The following is a 22289-nucleotide window of genomic DNA, read 5'->3' on the forward strand; positions in this document are numbered from 1 at the left end:
TTTACAACTGCTTCCACATGATATAGCACAATGTGTGGCACTAGTAATTATCACCATTAGCTGAGCATGTGCAGCTTCCCATTTTAAGCTCACTTGACTCATAGCAGTACCAGTAATGCTGGATTAAAATGGTTTGCTTGTTCCCCAGCTCTTGGGCTGGTGCTTTGGCCCCAGGGTCCAGCCGCACCGCGGTTATGGCATGGCTTTGCGTCATCCAGCTTTGCACCAGAGCTTGCCCCCTAAAAGGATGCCGCCTTCTCTTATCCTTGCAGAACTTTCAACGTGTGTGTGTGAGAGTGGGGGTGGGGGGGAGCGAGAGAAGGTACGCTTTATAATCATTGCTGTGTAGCTCCATACAACAATACTGCGGCAAACGTTGGTGAGCAGTGTGCGGCCGAGACACGCGCAACGGCGCCTCGGCGGAGCGTGGCCGCCGAAAGCGAAAAGGGCGGGTGGGAGGCGGCCACGGCTCGGCGTGTGCGTCTCCGGCAGCTCGATGGTCGTCGGGTCCCGCCCCTGGCAGCGGCCCCGACTCGGGTAGCGGCCTCCGCCGCCTCCTCCTCTTCCTGCAAGCCGCCGTGCTGCAGTTCCCTTCGTTCCCGAGCTGCGGCCGGGAGACGTGCGGCGGCTGAGCTGGCCATGGCGGGAGCGAGGGCGTCGCGCGGGCTGCCGAGCGAATGCCAGGCGGCGAGGGGGCCGAGCAGGAACGGCCGGCGCCGGTGGCGGTTGGCGCCGTTGTCGGGACGGTTGGCCGCCAGCTCGCTGGTGCTGCTGGTGCTGGTGGCGACGATGAGCGAAGAAGTGGGAAGCGCCGAGGCGGTCCAGGGCTCGGGCGACGAGAAATGCCATTACTACGCCGGGGGCGAGGTGTACCCAGGCGAGGCGTCGCGGGTGCCCATCAAAGACCACTCGCTGCACCTCAGCAAGGCCAAGAGTAGGTGGCCGACAGGCCCGCCGATCTATGCGGGAGGGCGAAGAGGGGGCAGGACCGCGTGGGGCAGGCGGGAGTGTGGGAGAGGTTTCGGGGTGGTGGAAGAGCAGAGGAAAGCGCCCGGAGCGACCCTCCCACCTCGCCTTTCTCTCCTTGGCGCCTTTCTCTCCTTGGCGGGCAAGGAAGAGCGGCCTCGGCCAGGGAGCCCCTACCGTGCAGCCTCGCAGCCTGTGGCGCGTTGCTGACGCGGCTCTTCCTTCGCCAGCTGCCATGGCACCCGTGAGAGGAGGAGTGGCCGCGGTTAAGACCCACAGCCGACTCTCCTCTCGCCTCACTCCGCAACGCCACTTGGGGAAAGAAAATTCACGGGGCTGAGGAGGTTGGGAAGAGAGGAACGGAGGCAGAGAGAGCCCTGGCTGGAGACCGGGCTGAGAAGGAGGGCAGAAAAAAATTTCGCGGCGACGTGCCTTCTTGAGTCCTCGGGGTGATGCTTGCCTGGGCTGGCTACAGAAAACGGGGGGGGGGGGGGGGGGGGGTGCTGTGAAGTTTTAAAGCACCAGCGGTTTTATTGTGTCATAAGATTAAGGTTATGCCATAATAAATCTGCTCAAATTGCTGTACACCTCCTCCTTATGTCTTCTTAAGCAGCCTTTGCAGAAAAGAATAGGAATGTGTAGCCAAAAAGTGCGGTTACCTAAATAGATAAACACAGAGTTTAAAAAGACCCCCGCCCATAGCAGAGAAATGAGTTAAAATAAACAGTTGTAACAACTCCCCTTTGTTCCAAATATTTGCTTTCCTTTGCCTATGCACAGTTGATAAGATCTTCCTGGCAAAAGACACGTCAGATGAAGCCTATTGGTTTAAAGTGCTGAGAAGCTGAATAAAGAGTAATCTGTTCAAAAGACTAAAAGGAAGACACATGTTTTTGAAGTTCAAAAGGTGTCAGTCTGCCAGATTCTGAAAGTGTAGAAGGGCATTCTGTATTAATGCGTTAGTACAATGAACCAAAATGGTTTTATTCAGGACACCTCCTGTATCAAATGTAAAATTTCAGGATAGAATTACACTAGCAGTTTTTTAGTTAAAGAATTTGCAGAAGCCACGTTGCTAAGAAGAATAATTCAGAATAAGCTAGCAAATTCTGTCTATGCATCAATTCCTAGTAACATGCATCACATCATAGCCAAGGGCTTTACATTTTCACTGTAAACCAGCTTCCAGATTCCATTAGGCATGACAAATTCTTGGAAAATAATTAAGAAGAAAATGAGACATTTAAAAGCATCAAGACATATACTATAAACAGTTTGCATAGGCTGATAGACAAAGAAAGTGTTTCAGTACAATCATGTTTCAGTCTTTTAAAGCTGCAATCCTATACTCAGTCATGTGGAAGTTCCCTTGAACTCAATAGGACTTCTAAGTAGATATGTATAGGATGTGATTCATGTAATCATTAAGCTATTCTGTGCTTTACTTCAAACTGGACCAGCAGTTGAACACAGGCATATTTAACTTGAGTTACTTAAGTGCTGAAAACTAGTTTAGGTTATTAATTTGTAGAGGTGCCTCTGAATATACATTCCCCTTATGGCACGAGTAAATTTTAAAAATGCAGAACCTCACATGTACAATTGTCAGTGCAAACCACTGAGCTATCACTTCTTAGCACTTGCCTTAATGACAACAGGATCCATTTCAATAATTGTACAATAATTTTACACACATTGTCTGTAATGTGCTAACTAGGCTTATATGGCAGCCATGTTTGCAAATCAAGATTTCTGCTGTGTTACTTTTTGTAATCTGAAATAGCAGTTATACCTGAAAAAACTCTATATCTTTGTATATTATTTGAAGAATAAGGTTTTATAGAGCAATGATTATCCTAAGAATAGGATACCTTCCTAACAATAAAATATTCACATCCAGATTCTAAACATTCACAGTAAAATTACCTGGGCAGTAGAACACTGGTATATCCTTGGTATACTAGTTCCAAACAACTTGCATGCTATTGATGCATCTCATAAGTTTCACAGTTGGAAATACATTTTCTACCAATTGAGTTTGCCCATGATTGCATCTTTAAAATGAAAATTATTTTTTCTATATACTAGAATGGAAATATTATCTTTGCTTGAAAGAAGAAACTCTTCTGTATATGTAGATTTTGTGCTTACACTTTAAAGTTCAACCTATTCTTTTTTATTTTTTAGTTTCTAAACCAGCACCTGATTGGGAAGGAACAGCAGTCATAAATGGAGAATTTAAAGAACTGAAATTATCAGACTATGAAGGAAAATACCTTGTTTTCTTCTTTTACCCTCTTGACTTGTAAGCAAAATTCCTGCAGTGTATAAATATGTTCACGTAGTTTGCTTGTTGATCAAAGAAATTGCAGCACATGGTAGCTGCAAATCGTAGGCAAATTATCCCTTTGTTAAAAAGAGTAATGACATTTATGCTTTATTTGCTAGAAACATTAAAGGAGGGCTAGAAGTCTCATGGATTACATCTTAAATCCTTTGTAGCACAAACATATATGTGCTCCCGAACATGGGAAAACAAGATGGGAAAGAGTAAGGTCAATCCAATATAATACACTGAAAACACTTTCAGTTCCTTTAAGACTTTTAGAGAGTAATTCAGTGGCTCCTAAAAAGCATCAGAGACCATAGGATATTTAGGATATCATCCTCTGAGGCCATAGACAAAGCTACAAACGTAAAGGGAGAGATGGAAGTGTGGATTGCTTGACATGCACAAGTGCAGCACAGCTACTGTGGAAACCTCTGCAGCAGCTGTCTGCATTTTCTATCTTATCCCAACGGACATCCTCACTGTTCTATGGCTCTTAGAGATCACTGGACATACTCAGTCTTCATCAGACTTTTCAGTTTTCTTTCTTTAAAACTTAACAAAAATATACCTGAACTTGTGCATATCTGGAAATTTCCATAAGTATACAGAAACCATTACATGTCCCAGATTTGCAGAAACTGCAACTTAATTGGGGAACAGCTCCCTCCTGAAATTTCCTCATGAAAAGGAACATTTTTGTTGGGATGTGTCCCTAGCACCTGATGTTTCTGATGAATACCTCCTTGAATTAAGTTATTTCAGTTTGCACAGTGGAACAGGTTAATTATTCATATAGCTCACCCAGTCTTGAAATGAAAGACGAACCCCTAAGTGTGTAAAAGGATGTGGATCCCAACTGGTGCTTGCAGAATGTAAATCAAACATTGTACCTGACAGTATACTCCTCAGTAAGTATGCTATGCTTCCAAATAAGTATTTTGAATGTCTATGATAAACAGTTATTTATTTGATTTATAAAACTGCATCCAATAGTCCCAAACAGAACTCTTGTTATGCCAACAAGCTCACAGCTATGCTGTTAAGGTGGCCCTGCAAGTATATCCCATTGCAATTTCCAAAAATGTTTGGAGTAGGATGTTATTTAAGAGGACAAAATTCAGTGGAAGAAAACTTGTTTTATCTACTGCAGCAAACTTAAGTACTTTATGGAAGAGTTCTCTGCATTAGTGATAATGCAATAAGAAGCTATTTTAGTTCTGAAAAATTAAAATGTACTCTCTTTTTTAATTTAGCACATTTGTATGTCCAACGGAAATAATTGCCTTTAGTGACAGAATTGAAGAATTCAGAGCAATAGATGCTGAAGTAGTAGCTTGCTCAGTAGACTCACAGTTTACTCATTTAGCATGGTATGTCCTTTTTCCACTTTTTTGTTTATGCAAATAATTGGTGGGATTATTTGATTTTATGTGCAAAGTAAAACTCTTTAGGAAACTTTGGACTCAATCCAGTTGAGCTGTGGGTATCTTGTGGCACTCAATCCATGTGTGCCACAAGATACCCACAGCTATCACATGAATTCATCTCACAGGAATCCTGTAAATAGGTTTAGGAGCTTGGTGGCAGGAAATTCCTGCTTGTGGCACAGTGTGCACAGAAGAGGGTGGGTAAGACCCAAAGGGCTACTGGATCACACTTGTGAATGCACCACAATAAAAGTATTAGAGTAAAATTTGTACTGGAATAAAACTATTAGAATAAAAATTTTCTTTATAGTACTGGCATTTATTACCTCTTGTTAAGAAATTCATAATGAATTTGTGGGTCTTTCTTAGGATGTATTGGTCTCTAAAAGAATGTTTATTTACAAAACCAAGATTTAGGTCAATGTAAGAATCTCACATGGTAGGTAGTATGATCTTACATTCAGTTTTTTTTCTTAATTTGAATTAAATTCATGGTAGCACTAAAATACGTTTATAAAACAATCTGTTCTTATTATATGCAACATTGTATCAATATTTTAAAATGAAGTAATTCGCACTGAATTATTTGGCAATCTCTATTGCAATAGGATTAATACACAACGAAGGCAAGGAGGTCTTGGACCAGTGAAGATACCACTTCTTTCAGATTTGACGCACCAGATTTCAAAGGATTATGGAGTTTATCTAGAGGACCAAGGACATGCTCTTAGGTATAATTTTAGTTGTAATTTTTTCTTCTGTTGTTGCTACTGCAAAGGTGATGTAGTTAATCATTGTTACCATGTTTCTCCTACCTAATTTTGTATTAAATTTTTATTATGTTCAGCACACTAGATCTTGTTTGAAAAAAAGTTGCAATATCAGATTTAGTAATTTTGCAACAGCAGTTCACTGAAGCTGATTCTGACAAGAACAGCCCTTAAAAGTTGGGTCAGCAAATGAAAGACCTACTACAGTAATCTAGTACGTACATAGTCAAACCACATTGTAAAATTAAATATAGTACGTTTTTAGAGGTTTTATAGAAGTGTAGTGGACACATACTTCAGTGTAAACACAGAGTGAGCTCATTCATATTTCTCTTATTTATCTCTTAATTTTTTTCATGTTTGCTCAGAGGCCTGTTCATTATTGATGACAAGAAAATTCTTCGACAAATAACAATGAATGATCTTCCAGTTGGCAGATCTGTGGATGAAACTCTTCGTCTAGTTCAAGCATTCCAGTACACAGACAAACATGGAGAAGGTATTTCCACTCTTAAATACTTTTGCAACTCATGTGCTGCATTGTAATAGCAGTGAGAAAACAGCTATCTGGAATAAGATTGCTTGAGGAAGGAAACCCTGAATTCTCCTCCCATTGATCTTTTCCTGATTTTGTATGCTGAACTATGAGTGAAAGGAAATTTGTGTATGTGTGTGTGCATGCATTTGCAGTCCTTAATTTACTATGTGGCACCACATGTAAACCTCAGGGACAAAAAGGATGCCCACCCCTGATTTAGGATGAGAACTTTTCAATCACCTGATACTTTTCTCATCTTGGCAATAGGTGTTTGCAGAAGGGCTAAGCTACAAAACAAGAATGGGAAAGTAGGAGGTTTTTTTACTAGCAAAATAACATCTCTTTTTATTGCCTTCTCAGTTTGCCCTGCTGGTTGGAAACCAGGCAGTGAAACAGTAAGTCTAAGTTTATATTACAGTTTGAAAAATAGCTGTTATTGCACTCTTTATTTGAAACATGTTCTTTTATGTTTAGTGGGGAATGTCACCACCAAGCCAAAAACAAGGTGAAAGTAATTTGAATGCTCTTTGCAAACTAGGTGGCTGCTCTGCATGATAAAGTTTGTCATAAGACCTCTGTAATATTTCACATACTTTTTCCCATCACCCTACAACTGTTTATGAAGTAAAGGCATTTAGGACTTGAGTAAGCCCTGAACTGCTAATTGCCAACGTCTGTTCATATCTCAAGTACTTCTGAAAGATGCAGCACTAATTCTTTTATTACATGCAAGTGCTTTAATGTTGATATTAGAAAGACCCATGTTTAAATTCTTGGAGTAACAACTAATTAATTCAGTTATTCAGGACAGAGATTAATGGATAATCATCCCTTTTACATCATCACTGTGTCTCTATTATACTCAACTTTTTAGCATGTGTTAGTTTTTTTTTTTATTTCACTCACTTGAAGAAAAAAAATCAAGATGAATATTTTCAAATGGAAATAGCTGCTCTATGATGAGCTGGCAGTATAGTAGATTGTGATAAATCTAGTATTAATAGTCTGCCCTACAATTCTATAACATTTCAGTAGGGATGAAAAAGCAAAAGAAAGAATACCAGCATTTATGTTTTCCTGGTAACTTGCATCAGTAATACATGAAACCACAACTTTGTTGAACACTGAGATCCTCAAATTCTAAGCACATTTGCTCAGAATATCATTAAGTGAGTTTATAAACAGTGTGCAGTATTAGTTTCTATTTATTTCTACAGCATAGAGACTTGCAGAATAAAGAAACAACAGTCTAGGTTATCCGTGGAGATGCGCAAGGAATCCACTTCAGGTGTAAAATCCGCTGGATTCCTGGATTCTGGTACACTTTGGAGCAACATGCAATATTAGTTTCTGGCAAGTGCTCCTGGGTTCACAGGGCACTGAACAAGCAGCACCATGGTTAGCTGCCAGGACTGGTGGCCAGCACACCCTCTCACTGCAACCCTTTTTTCCAAATGCATGGAGGGAGTAGCTGCTGCCAGTGGCAGCCAGCACACCTGCTCACTGCTCCCCTTTTTGCTGCCACCAGCAATGAGTGGGAAGACAATCCTAAATACTGTAGCGCAGTTCCATGTTACTGGATTTGTTTTTTCCTCTTCTGAATTTGATCATAACCCATAGAAGTTAGATGTGGTTAGGCACCAATAAAATTGGTGAGGGCAGAAACAGTTTTGTATTCCCTTTATAACAGGAATAGGGTTGGGGTGCTACTGTTATGCCAGTAGAATAGCACCATATCCAACGTGTGTTCAGTCCAGCAAAGGAAGAATACAAAAATTGTGTAAAAACAAAGATAGGCCAGTAGAGTCCCTGGAAACACTGCCAGTGACTACCAGTAAGGGACTATGCCAGCAATAACACAGGCAAACAGAGGTAGCATTTGAACTCAAAATGAGAGATGCCTCCCAAGACATGTTCCTGTACTATTGCTAGTTCACAGGCATCCCTTAAAGGCCAGGCTTTGAATCCCCCATGCTCCTCATAACCACTGTTTTGGAGTACAAAGGAGAGCCTACAAATGCAGGACCCACGTAGCTCTGTGGGCAGAAAGCCTGCAAAGAGTACACATAGTCCTAAGACAAAACCCAGCCAGGTAGGAAGGACTTGACACAGCAGCCAAGGACCAGAACATACAACAGGATAGCTTCAGACATACACTAAACAGCAAGAGCCCCCAGCAATTCATTGTGTATGGCATGGAGTTAGGCACAGGAGACTGGCAGTTAAGCCTCATCAGGATAAATAAGGACAACATACTCACTTTTACCTTTTGCATGCCTAGAAAGAAATGTCATTAGCAGCAAAAGAGACATAGCATTTGATTGACAGTTTGGTTACTAGAAATACATAATTGAGCCACATTCTGCTGCTGTTCTGATAGGATTACTTACTCTTAGTTAGCAGTGCCATTGTTTACTGCAATAATTGCTGTAACCATAGTTCTTTGTCGTGGCCTCTATGCATCACACGTATGGGTGCTGCGGCTGCACAGTGCCTAGGCCAGAAGATTAGAAAGCTAACGGTTTTGGCGGGAAACTCCACTCCCCTCCCCCCCAATGGGATACATAGAGCGGAGTGTCCGCCATTTTGCTCAGTCTTTGCAACTGCCATTCGCTGTGCCTCGTGCCTGTATGTCTCTCGCTTAGATCCTCATGCTTACTGTTCGTGTACTTTTTTGCTATATCTTGTTCCTATCTCCTTATATTCCAAGTTTTTGCTCTTATCCCGTCTTTCTTCTTTCTTCGTTCCTATAAAAAAACAAAACAAAAAAAATTATCTTACCCTCTGGGCTCGGCCTCCGCATATCGAATTATGAAGCAACACTGGCACGTAACCAGTACTTCATAATGCAGAAACTGGATAACGTTGCCACCTCCCTTCCGGAACAACAAGCGGACTTGGCCAGAGTCTTCATAAAGGAGGCGATGCAGGTGGCGATACAACAACTCTCCACTGCCAGGCACCATGCGGACACTGACTCGAGGGCCCTCGTCAGTGCCATCTCTCTACTACGCCATGCGTGGCTGCGCAACTGTAATTTTCCAGATGAGATGAAGAGGAGGATCAAGGAAATGCTGTTTGATGGCACCAGACTTTTCCATCAAAAGACCGACCACGACCACAAGTAGATGTTGATTCATGAATCGCATATGACCGCACGCCACATGGAGCTTCCTCAACAAAAACGTAAGTGGCAATGGCCTCGATCCTCCTACCAACAGCAATATCAGCCTCGACAGTAATACCACCAGAGGCAGCAGTGTCACAGGCAACCGTCGTAACACCGAGAAACGCTAACATTGACGGTCTGGGCAGACAATTCTCTCTCTCCACTCCCCACCTTCCCCTCTTCCTTTTGGGGACCAGCTCCGAAGCCAACTCCCCATTTGGGAGTTCATTACATCTGATAGGTGGGTGTTGTCCATCATCCAGCTCGAATATTGGATAGAATTCAATGTCATTCCTCCGTCAAGCCCGATTCATTATACACCCCGCTCTTCGGTACTATGTGACGAAGTTTTCCAGCTACTTCGTCAAGGAGCAATTCGACAACTCCAAATCTGAAGGGTTGCATGGATTCTATTCCAGATATTTTACGGTCCCGAAACGGGACGGTGGTCTTCATCCGATCCTGGACTTACGAAATGTCAACAGGTACATCAAACCCAAGAAGTTTCAGATGACCACCTTACAAAATATCTTTCCATTGCTGAGGAGAGAGGACTGGTTCGCCTCACTGGACTTGAAGGATGCCTACTTTCATATTTCCATCCATCCTTCTCATAGACACTTTCTTCGCTTCACTGTCGGATCCGACTTACTTGAATTTAATGTCTTGCCTTTCGAACTGGCAACTGCGCCCAGAGTCTTCACGAAGTGTATGGCTCCAGTGTGTGCATATTTAAGGACTCAGGGTATACAAATATACCCGTATTTGGATGATTGGCTCATTGTGTCGCAGACTAGACAAGGCCTTCGTTCAGCCGTACACGAAACCTGTGCTTTACTTGATAATCTTGGACTTTGCATTAACCGTGAGAAATCGTCCCTTGTCCCCACACAGGTCATCGATTTCATCAGAGCACGCCTCGATTCTATCCAAGAGAGAGCTTTCCTTCCTCCGAACCGTCGAGACAATCTCTGCAAGCTTATTCATCAGATTCGACTAAACAGGACAGTACCGGCCGTCACCATTCAGAGACTCTTGGGACACATGGCTGCTACAGTTGCCATCATCCTGTACGCCAGACTAAGACTGCAACCCATACAGCTGTTCTTGAACAAGTCCTTCCAGCCACTGTGGGATCCACCCGCCAAGCTAATCCGGATCCCACTGTTGATCCTACATACCATGATTTGATGGACTATTCCAAAAAATCTGTCTGCCGGCGTTCTGTTTCGGCCACCTCAACCAACGACAACCTTGTACACCGATGCATCCCTTGTCGGATGGGGTGCAGCATGTGTAGGACTTCGGGTCCAAGGGACTTGGAACCAAAGGAAAGCAATGAAGCATATAAATTTCCTCGAGCTCCTGGCAATTTTCAACGCTTTCAAATCCTTCGAGACTGTTCTACGCCATCAGGTTGCCCAGATTGCTTGCGACAACATTGCTGCTGTTTTTTACATCAACAAGCAAGGCGGGACAAAATCGCCAGCTGTAGCGCACTTATCGATGGAAATTTGGGATTGGTGCATCCCAAGGGACATATTACTCCTTGCGGTTCATTTGGCCAGAACTGACAAAGTCGAAGTGGACACGTTGAGCAGACAGATGTCAGCAACACACGAGTGGGAATTGGACAGGCAACTTTGCGAACACCTTCTCCACTGATGGGGATTCCCAGACATGGACCTGTTCGCTACCCAGAACAACAGGGTATGCCAACTGTATTGTTCGAGAGCGGGTATCGGATCAGGATCGAGAGGGGATGCCCTTACGATCCCTTGGGACAATATGAATTTTTACGCTTTCCCTCCAATTCCGCTTATAACAAGGGTGGTGTCGAAAATACTTCAAGACAACACCACAGGAATATTAATAACTCCGTGGTGGCCAAGACAGCCTTGGTTCCCCACTCTCCTTCAACTGTCCAAAGGAGTATTTCTTCAGCTTCCCACCATTCCTCCCTTGCTGAAGCAACAGAGCGGACTGATCCGACATCTGGATCTGACATCATTGAAGCTGACAGCTTGGCACATCACCTAAATCTTGCCACTGACTCAACTCCGACGTCTTCTCAAGGACAGTACAACTCAACCCGACGAACTACACAGAGTACTTCTCCTTCGAATTCAACAGAAGGTGCTTCGGTACCGACAGCTTTAGATCCTGATATTCAGGCGATTCTCAAGTCTGTTTTAAGACTGTCCACCCGGCGGTCCTATGCAGCAAAATGGAAAAGATTCTCATCCTTTGCTGAATGCCATTCACTGGCTCCTCGGATGGCTTTGATTGAGAATATATTGCGTTTCCTTCTACAACTGTACCATTCAGGACTTAAACCATCATCCATTAAAGTATACGCAGCTGCTATATTGCATTATCGGGGCAACATACAAGGCTCTTCAGTTTTCTCTCAGCCTTTGGTTCGGTGCTTCATTAGAGGATTACAGAATTTGCACCCTTCTATGCTAACATGGAGCCTTTCTGTAGTGCTTCAAGCACTTACAAAACCCCCATTTGAACCCTTGGCGACTGTTGACCTTAGTCTACTGTCTTGGAAAACAGCCTTCCTTATTGCGGTCACATCAGCTTGGAGAGCTAGCGAACTTTGTGCTTTTAGAATAGACCAGCCGTATCTGAATTTTCACAAAGAAAAGGTCGTTCTTCGGATGGATTCTTCGTTTTTGCCGAAGGTGGCTACATCGTTCCATATGAGCCAAGAGATTGTTCTGCCTGCGTTCTTTCCATCGCCCTCGAATCCGATTGAGAGGTCTCTTCACACTCTCGATGTTACACACTGCTTGGCTTTTTACAGATCCCCTACAGAATCCTTCCGTCGCTCTAAAGACCTTTTATCAAGTATGCAGAACATGACAAAGGGTCCCCAGTCACATCTCAGAGACTTTCTAAATGGATCGTCGAAACTATTGTCTTGGCATATCAGCTAGCAAAAATGGACTTACCTGTATTTCCAAGAGGTCATTCTACACGAGCAGTAGTGACTTCATCTGCCTTTGCCGCGCAAGTTCCACTTCAAGATAACTGCAGAGCGGCTCCATTTACTTTTGCCAAGCATTATCGGCTGGATGTCCGTGCCAGACAAGACTGCTCTTTTGGCAGAGCAGTTCTCTCATCTGTTCTTCATTGACGACACCTCCCTCCTCCAAGTCTGGTAAGCTTGCTAATCACCCATATGTGTGATGCACAGAGGCCACGACGAAGAAAAGCAGGTTGCTTACCTATAACTGATGTTCTTCGAGTGGCCATCTGTGCATTCACACAACCTACCCTCCGGCCCCACTTGGTGTCGGTGAGTGGAAATGCTATTCATCGGTACCGTGTCTAAGTATTTAGAGTACTGATGGTGATGATGCTTCTTGTAAAACATCATTACAGCCGTTAGGGGGCGAATGTTCGGTTTTCAAGACTGAGCAAAATGGCGGACACTCCGCTCTATTTATACCATTGGGAGGGAGGGGAGAGGAGTTTCCCACCAAAACTGTTAGCTTTCTAATCTTCCGGCCTAGGCACTGCACAGGCGCAGCACCCATATGTGTGAATGCACAGATGGCCACTCGAAGAACGTCAGTTACAGGTAAGCAACCTGCTTTTAGTGCTAAGTAGGAAACTATGGGTTGGGCAGTAGATGGATGTACAAACACAGGGACTCACAGGTTGCTTACATTTATGGTGATACTTGAACCAAATCTTTGTTATATTAATATATGGCATTCTTGCTCTGATTCCAGTAGCATTTTTTCATACTGAAATTTAATGGATGGCTTTTAATTTGTTTAAATACTATTGTCAGAGCAACAGTATGTGCTTAGTGCCCATGTATGTGCCCCTTTAAATCCCTATCACTTGTGTAGGTTTTTTTCCCCTTCAGTCAGCTCTGACTAGAACAAGTTTAAATGGTTGCAGTTTGCATTAGTCAATCACTCCCATTTGATCCAACTTAAAATGATGTAACACCTGCTTGTATTAGAAGAGGAGTTCTTAATAGGAACAAATGTAAGGGACAGTTAGTTTTTTAATGTACAGTTTGAGCCTCTTAATTGAGAGCACAATTAAAGGTAGCTTTATCAAACCTTCAGGAACCCTTTTAACTGTCTAGAATTCCTTCTCCCATTTTTGAAAAAGGCAAAATAAAACCTCTTAGGAATAAATTAATAGATACAAAGTAAACAATAAACACACACCGAAAGTGCATTAATGTAGTCATGCCTTCTGCATGTGTTTAGATCAAACCTGAAGATTCTATGAGAATGTGGTGGTCAAAAGAAGAGCTGTAAGTGTACTTGGCCACTTGAATACTGATGGTAATGCAGGTAAATAATCACAGGGTTGATGAGGCTAATTAATCAGTGCTGGCCTTATTTCACTTTATATAACATAGTTATATAGCAAAAATAAGATTTGTTTGGGTTTCAATAACGTATTTTTTCCTTATATAGATAATTCCAGATCCTGCAGGAAAAATGAAGTATTTTAATAAAGTGAATTGACTTCTTTCTTCTAAATATACAACTAAGAAGCTGCCAATAAAGTTTTGATTTTGATAATTGCAAGAGTGTTTATTTGTGCAAGAATCCTAATGACATTTGATCTGTGTGAGTGGGGTTGAGGGGTTCTCCCTAAGTAGAATGATGGCACTAAGATGGTAAAGCACGTTTGTCATTTTGTCATTTTTACTTCAGCAGATAAAATTTTCAATCTCAAGAAACTAAGTTTCACATTTCAGGGAATTATTCGGCCTGTATTGTATGATCAGATTCAATAATTCACCCTTTCAATATTCTGTGATTACAGTGAGACCCATGAGAGCTAACACACAGAAATAAATATAAAGAGAGATAGAGATATAGCGTGGGCGGTTTCTGAAGCATCCAGTTCCTTTGATGCTTAGAAGGTGCATCGGGCAAGGTGAAAATTGATTTCAGAATTGATTATTGGATACTGTTGTTATTGCATAGTATTGTTATGCATACTATTGCATACTGTTGTTATTGAAAGAAATAATGCAAAGTAAATTTCATTGATTCTATACATTTCCTTCATAGTGAACATGTTTTTAATTATGTTAGATGAATTTCAGAGCCTACTCAGTTCAATTATTCAGGCTAGCTAACAACCAGAAATCAATAAACTAAATACCAAACACTGCATTGTAATACTAGATTTATACAGTTGTCATAGCTGCCTATTCTCAGAGCATGTCTCCTTTGAGGCATGGCTATGCTGCAAATTTTCACCAGGGGGAGTTGCCTTTTCAGTGTCAGAAGTGCTACAGCTAAGGAAAAGTACCCTAACTAATGCAAACTTCAAGATACAGCTAGCTTTTAAACAATCCTGCCAAGCATAGTCTGCCCAACACAGTCTAATGAACTTTACTAATTTTACAATATTTATGTAATTCCCACTAATAAAGTTCTCAAGATGACTTACAGTAAACAAGAATGGAAATACAGAAAAGTGTTCCAGTTGGTTCCCTTGTGGCACAGATATGCAGTGAACCTGACATGCAATGTAGGCATTTTTGCAGAATAAAAGTGTAGAGTAAGGGAGAATATGATCACTGAATTGTATGGTTCACAAATGACTTATACCCTTAAAAATCAAAACAGGATGCAATATTAAACTGCACTCTCAAATAGCAGCAAGCCAAGTCAAAGCAAATGCACTTGTTTAAATAATGTTCTCAATGACCCACCTAGTCAACAGATAGATCCAGATGATCATTAAGGATATCCAACGTCAGCTATACACAGACCTTGAGGTTATGAAGGTACTGAGTAACTGGCAGTAACTGCAGACAAAGGTGACTGCAGCCTACTCACCAGGACACAAGACCCACTGCCTAATACCTTTATTGCTTGGAAAAGAATTCATAATCTCCACACACAGCAACTTAGATTGGATTTCAGCTAGATCTGAGTAGCCATTTGCAAATGGAGCCTCATAGGACCTTTCTACGTATGGACAGGATGAAGAGGGTCTCCTGGAAATGGACTGAAAAGGCTTCCCTCCAGATGATACACTGTAGAACATTGCTCCCAAATGGCCTGTCCCTATTGCATGTCACTGCTGACACTTCTGAATCAACCTAAAACCAATCTTTATTCACTGCAAGTTCACACTGTAGGAAAGATCAGGAGGGATAGGAAAGAGCTGGTTTTCATGGAAGTTTTCCATTGCTAATTTTCTCAATGAAAACCCCAAGAAGCTCACATTTTGTTGGAAGATAATCTGAAAAGCATCATCTAAACCAAATACATATCTATGTGAACACAGAACTTAAAAACAGACAAAATATTCTTGTAGAAAGTGTAACTGACAGGAACAGATACATTGTTTCAGTAGCATACACACTTATATTTATTGTATATATAAAATGTAAAATATACACATTTTCAGTAAAGTGTTTTTGTATCTGGCTGAGAGTGCATCAAAGACTGAATTCATGAGACGTTCTTGCTTAGTTTGAGAAAGTTGCAATAAACTTTCTGTGGCAGCCATACCTGCCTATAGTTCCTTCGAAAAAATTCCTGTCTGACCCGATCTGGATTTGGCCCAGGCAACAGCTACTCACACAGTTTGTCTGTCTGTCTGTTTGTTGGTTTTAAGCTATGGAGCAACATTTACAGTCCTACCACAAGTCAGGGGATTGGTAGAAATATGTGCCATCAGGGTCATGAAGGCCTTTAACCTTAGAGGAGCTTTTATCATCTCTTTTAGAATGGACACCCCATGGATGAGATGCTACATAAGGCAGCATAAAGGCCTTAATGCATCTGAATTGACCTGTAAGCCTCTACAAGTCAGTGGTAGTAAATGCTTAAAGGCAAACGTAAATTAAGTTCAATGGAGATACCTCCTCTGAACCAAAAAAACTGGAAGATTTCATCCACCTTCGTATTTGATGACTTTCACTGCTAGTTTCATGGAATTACCTTTCTTCATTTTGCCAATGACTTGTGATGGTTACAGTACTATATTAATTCTTTTGCACAAAAGGAAGGCATGCATAAAATATAATAAATAAATTAACCTACAATACAGTAAATAACAAATTAACCTGCATAAAAAGTAGTAACAAAATTTGGATAGAAACCTGTGCTTTGGAGGATTCTGCTTTCATGATACTATTTTAAGAGTAAAAATGTTCTCTCATCTCCTTCTGGTAAGCAGCATGCCTGAAGTAAACCTCTTTCCAAATGTAGCATTTTGCTATGGTGCTGTGCTCTTATTATGCACTGTCTTCTTTCATAGCTGAATCAAAATGCCGCTTCCCATCCAAATACAGCATCGATTCTGAAATGAAAAGCAGAGCATCAGGGCATCTGTTGCAATACTTCTTGAACTAAAGGCATATATAATGACACTGTTCAAGCACCTCAATATGGTCAGCTAGTTGACATTTCACGGGTTTCTTTACTTTTCATTTATTCAGATTTATTATATTTATATCCTAACTTTTATTTACAAGCAACTCAAGGCAACTTAGGCTGTCTTCCTCCTTGCTATTTTACCCTTACAACAACTTTGTGAACTTGGTTAGGCTGAAAGTCAATGACTGGCCCAAAGCCAACCAGTGAACTTGTTGGTTGAATAGGAAAAACAACCTAGATCCACCAAGTCCCAGTCCAACACTCTTAACCACGACACTCCACTGGCTTTCACATGGTTTTCACATATGGTCATATGGTTTTCATATGGTTGCTCCCAGAGTTAAGATAAAGCACATGCTACTCAATATTCATTATTGTTAAGAATACTTAAGTAATTCCTTCTTTCATTTAGGAGAGTTCCTATGAAGAAAATGGAGAGTAAAGAAGTAGACAGACCAATATTTTAAGATACTAAAAATGGAATACGAACCACTGACCTAAATGCAAATAGTATTTAAACTACAGGAGCACTAAAAACTGAATGCATACTATATCATAACTACTGTTCCCTAGGCTAGATAAATGAACCCAGGTGGAGAGAGAGGGGAAAGGGAATATATATATAGGGAGGCATAAACTACCAAAGTGAATTCCTGCTGGGCATATGAACCAACCAAGCCATTACTTTCACAAAACACTGAAACTCATCACACCATGTTACACACAGAGTTGCAATGGGGCATCCAAATAGCTACTCACCACCATATGTCTTGGGGACAACATCTGGTATCACCTTATCTAACATAAAAGTGAAATGGAAGACATTTGTGGTATGGTGTACTCTGGTATCTGGATCATAAACCTCACTGTGCACCCGAACCTGGATGTAATTTTTTTCAGTATAGCATACCTGTAAAAACATTTGGATGAAAAAGTTACTGGGTTTGCAAATTCAAAGGTGAACAAAGCAGACATGACATTTTATGTTTGAAAATGGAGGTTGGGACATGCTCACTGTCAGAGTGATTTCAGTGATTTATACTGATACAGTCTATAAAACGCTTGATAAAACAAAGCTATTACCTGAGAAGAAAGTAGTAATAATGATCCAATTTCAACTGGTTTTTGAAACATAATATCATCTACGGCTACCACATAAGGCCTGATATTTCTGGAGAACAAAAATATACATTTTTAAGGTGATGAGAGAATTTCTGCATTCTAAATTACATACAAAATTAGGAATTACAGCAACATTATAGGTATTTCCTGGGATTCCAAGTAGAAATTAATACCATGAAATAGAAGCTCAGTGAGGAACATTTCACAAATTCCTATACTACTGATTTTCAGGCTTAGATGATAGAAACCATGCTAAAAGCATCAAAATCACCATCTTGTATAGCCAAAGGCTCATCAGCTCCTGCTGAGCTTTTCCTAAATTCCAACTCATCTTCAAATGTTTTTATTGTACAAGGACATACATACACAGTATAAAGGCTTTATTATTTCACAGAGCTAAAATCACCTCAGAATACTCCTTATGAGGGGCTGATTTCACAACACATACACTATGGGAAATACATATTAACATAGCAATCAGGCTGCAGACAGGTGTGATTACAGAACAGTATGAAATACAATATGGAATGTCATATTCTTCTCAACTTGACCAACTTGACAGTACTACTTGTGAAAAACTGCCACAGTCTTGAATGTTAAGGTAGTATCCATGGACAAGCTGACACTACTCAGAAAAAGCTGGAAAGAAATGTATTAAGATGGCCAACAAAATTGGCTTATTCCTCAGAGGGCTGACAGTCGAGAATTAGCATAAAATCTCAATTACTGCAGAGTCATGCCATCTGTAATTGTGTGTGCACTTTGCAAACCTGAAGCTATTATCCACATCCATTGCCACTTGACAAACAGCATTAAGTGAGCCTTGATACTGCATTGCACCAATCTAGAACCAATTTTGGCATACCATTCCAGTGTTTTCACAGTCTGAGCTTTCACTCATGTACCCTCTACAAGCCAGGTCTTATCAAATTGGCCGAAAGATCATTGCATGCATCACTAATAGGGATCTGTAAAGCAAATAACTTCCTGGGTCCCTGTGCAGTCTGCTCCTTGCACACTTTGTACAGCATGAACAGGTAGGGCAGTTCTTAACAACCAAACCAAAGAGAAGAGGAAACCTGGGAAGACAACCAGGTAAGCCTCTCCTCCAGACTATAAAACTTGCTGGAAGGGGTCATACATATTGCTGGTTTACAACCTACCCATAGCTGTAGGCACAAGCCCATCCAAGTTCATATGCCTTTCTCATGAGAAATCCCCCAAAGATTCTGTTGAAAATGTTACGTTCCTATTTTCAGAAACACAAACAATTATTATACACTTACTTAGAACATTCTGCCTAAAAAGCTGTCTTCATTTCCAGTTCTCCACCAAAGTGTGGATAAAACAAGTAATTAGCAGCAGTTCACACAGCTAGAAAAACATTAGACCCAAAAGCATAAAACCTGCAATCCCAGCTTATGGCCTGCAGGCACATTAACCAACTTGGCCAGGATAGCAGCAGCATATGTTATTTTCTAGAACAGGAATGAAAAACCTACAATAACATCTCTGGTCGTATCTCTATGTACAACTCAAGGGTTGATTTTGTGAGTGCTCCAGATTTTATCCCTCCTCCACATATGTGCCTCTGTCTTTGTTGGTTCTACTTTTTAAATGTATGGTTTTAGGCTGGTGTGTTTCAAATGGATTGCTTTAATTGTGGAATTTTGTCAACTAAACTTTCAGAGATATTTGCACCCCTTTGGGAGCTTTTAAATTGTGGTGCCAGGTAAGATTGAAGGGGAGTGTGTGATTAATATCCTTAATACTGACTGAAAAATAATAAAGAAATGGCTCACAGTGGAAGTTGCAGAACCACTAAATATTGATTCTTATTATTAAGAAAGAAAACAATTCTAGCTACATTGTATTTTCTGGCACTGTAAGTTACAACCCTAAATGTCTATGTTCATAGTGGTATTTTTACTACTGGTGCAACTACTACCACTACTACTTCATTACATTATAGAATGTATATACTGCTTTCCTGTTTAAACCATGAGGAAATTTGACTCATGGCCCAATCCTAAAATACACTGCATTATGAAAGAGAACAACTGTCTTTACAGCAGACAGACTCAGTGATCAATGAGACTCGGACCAAATAGTTATGCTAACAATAAAAAGTATGCAGGGGTATGTGCATGCTGTTGTTATTTATTTTTATTTCTATTTTATATATACTGCACTGTGAGCCACCCAAAGAACCTCCGGCTATGGGGCAGCATACAAATGCGATAAACTGATCGATAGATAGATAGATAGATAGATAGATAGATAGATAGATAGATAGATATGCATCATGCGCAGACACACAATTGATCCTGTCAGTATGTTCAAAGCACATACCAGTACACAGGAGCTATTTTACAGATTCCAACAATGACCAAGCTTTGCTTTTTGGTTGCTAGACTGCAAAGCATACAGCCCAACTGGGGAGCCTCACTGGAGCCTATCTGAATGGGTTGCTACAGCACAATGCAGCTGCCTTGCATGTATGCCATGGCTTTTACTAAGGCCAGACAAAAGCTGGACCCATTCAGTAAATTTTGGGGCACAGGTGGTCCAGTCTCTTCAAGGCCATAATTCACATTGACACAAAACTGGGAAGACAAAAGGATGCAGAAAAGAAAAAAGTTATTTCTTAATATGTCAAATGATATTAGAAGACATTTGAGTGTTTCTGCCATTATGTTGCTAGAAGCAACCAACCAGTAATGCTTATATGATATGATTTGTGGACTTCCTCAGGTAGAAATAACTTTAGAATAATGCAGGCATAAAACATATCAAATAAGATTAAAGAATAAACTGACTTCTGAAGAGACCTTGGGACAAATTGCTTGATCATGAACAATTATCAAAGCTTCTCTCCTACATCAAAGTTGCAATTTGAACTGCAAAATATCTATTACAGAAACCATCACCTTGGATCAGGAGACGAATATCTATTTACCAAGAGCAAAAAGAGCCTAACTCATATATTTGCCCCTGATGCAGCTCTGCAAATACCTGAGGATGGCAAATCTCCAAACTCTTCAATTTTGTATCTTCCATCCACATGGAGTTGGGTGGCAACAAGCGACTACGAAAACTCACCGTTCTATGAAAAGAGAGGAGAGTTCAGATGGTGAAGGACAGGCATCATCCTAGTGTTACCAAGCAAGCTTTTGCCTAACTTCAGGGCTTCAGAGAACCATCCCTGCCCTGCCTCTGTTGCTAAAATTGAAAAAAAAAGTGGTGACATTGTTTGAAAACCAGGTGCACAGGAAAATACCCTTGTTCAGAAACAGAAATGCACTACTAGGTACAGAAACAAGGCACCTTTTTCAAGCTGTTCTTTCTTTTTTTCTTCTTTTTTTGCCACAGCAATGTTAGTAGCAGCAGCAAAAAGGTGGAAGAGGGTGCAAAATAGGTCAAGTGAACCTTGTGTTTCCCACCCCAGCCTAACAAGACTGAAATCATTCCATCTCCCTCTCCAGACAGAAACTGGGAGTGAGCGCCACGTACATTTCTCCTCCAGCTCAACTCTCTCCATGCAGGAATGAATGCCCAAACAGGGAATAAAATAATGTGCTTAGACTGGAAAAGCCTGGATCCTGATTAGTAGCCAAGAAATTCACTGAGGACACTTCTATACTCATCCTTTTCTCTGGAACTACCACGTGCTGTTCATTATGGAGCATCCAAATGACATCTCTGAACTGCTAGACTTCCATTACTTTCTGCATCTCTCTTCCCATATTTTTCAATATGTGACTTGTGACATGGCCATGTATGGCCATTTCTTAATGAAATGCAACTGTTTCTCCAGTTTGTCCAGACTGGACAAAGTGCTATGAAGGCTTCAGAAGGCTCCTCTGCTTTTCAATGAAAGACTGGCTCTCTGAAGATAAAGAAAGTTGTTTTTATGGCTTCCTCACTGGCAGAACAATGAGTTATTTCCTCTTGAGTAGCTTCTCTGTGAGTTGGTCCAGTGGATGGCTGTGAGAACTCTTAAGACCCACTGGGGTGTAGTGACTAGAATGTCAGACTAGGACCACAAAGAGCCAAGTTCAAATCCCCGCTCAGCCATGAAAATCACTAGAAGAGGACCCAGCTACTACCTCATAGCCTAACTTGCCTTAGAGGACCGCTGAGAAGATAAAAAGGAAGGGAAATCATTTATGTGGCTCTGAACACCTTTATATGTATAATACAAATGTAATAAATAAATAAAGGAATATTCAATGTTGTGTGCCCACACCCCATTTTAATGCCATCTTAGCTAATTGCAGAAAGGCAATATCTTAGGAGTGCTAACTGGTTTTAGCAGGGAAGCTACTTGGGTGATCTTGGCTTCATCCCTCCTCTCCCAGAGACATTTGTGAAAATAAATAGCATGGCCATATGTTTGCTGTCCAGCACTGCTTAGAGGAGAGGAGAGACAAGGGTCATAAAAATAAACTTCATAAATCTTCCCTGATGCTGCATATTAATGTCCGTTTCTCCAGCACTTTCAAAACCCAGGATTAGGGAAAACCTTGAGGTCATGCATTGCAGATTCCCTTAGTTCCGGCAGTCACTTCTGCATG

The 22289-nt window shown here is 41.2% G+C and overlaps 2 protein-coding genes across 10 annotated transcripts in view; one reads left to right on the forward strand and one right to left on the reverse strand.

The window, feature by feature from the left end:
* Positions 1-360: 360 nt before the first annotated feature.
* On the forward strand, positions 361-13764 carry PRDX4 (peroxiredoxin 4). 2 transcript variants are annotated; one of them, XM_044442295.1, is made up of 8 exons: positions 361-934; positions 3154-3271; positions 4552-4668; positions 5334-5456; positions 5864-5994; positions 6394-6428; positions 13444-13530; positions 13657-13764. In XM_044442295.1, exons 1-7 carry the CDS (start codon positions 640-642, stop codon positions 13492-13494), a joined length of 870 nt encoding a protein of 289 aa, XP_044298230.1. In that variant the 5' UTR covers positions 361-639; the 3' UTR covers positions 13495-13530; positions 13657-13764. The 2 variants fall into 2 exon arrangements, with proteins under 2 accessions (XP_044298230.1, XP_044298229.1); XM_044442294.1 differs by lacking the exon at positions 13444-13530.
* Positions 13765-15561: 1797 nt separating this feature from the next.
* ACOT9 (acyl-CoA thioesterase 9) overlaps positions 15562-22289 on the reverse strand; it is a 34619-nt gene continuing 27891 nt past the window's right edge. For 6 of the 8 annotated variants that reach the window (XM_044442289.1, XM_044442291.1, XM_044442292.1 and 3 more), the window contains 5 exons: positions 20728-20818; positions 18876-18961; positions 17674-17761; positions 17350-17500; positions 15562-16513 (listed from right to left, as the gene is read on the reverse strand). In XM_044442289.1, the coding sequence (XP_044298224.1) occupies positions 16449-16513; positions 17350-17500; positions 17674-17761; positions 18876-18961; positions 20728-20818 (481 nt within the window). In that variant the 3' untranslated portion in view covers positions 15562-16448. Of the gene's footprint in view, positions 16514-17349; positions 17501-17673; positions 17762-18875; positions 18962-20064; positions 20319-20727; positions 20819-22289 lie in introns of those variants that run through there. The other 2 variants (XM_044442293.1, XR_006415908.1) reach the window with 2 other exon arrangements.

Source organism: Varanus komodoensis, unplaced genomic scaffold (assembly GCF_004798865.1).
Source record: "Varanus komodoensis strain SLA01 unplaced genomic scaffold, ASM479886v1 scaffold4, whole genome shotgun sequence".
NCBI classification, from domain to species: domain Eukaryota; kingdom Metazoa; phylum Chordata; class Lepidosauria; order Squamata; family Varanidae; genus Varanus; species Varanus komodoensis.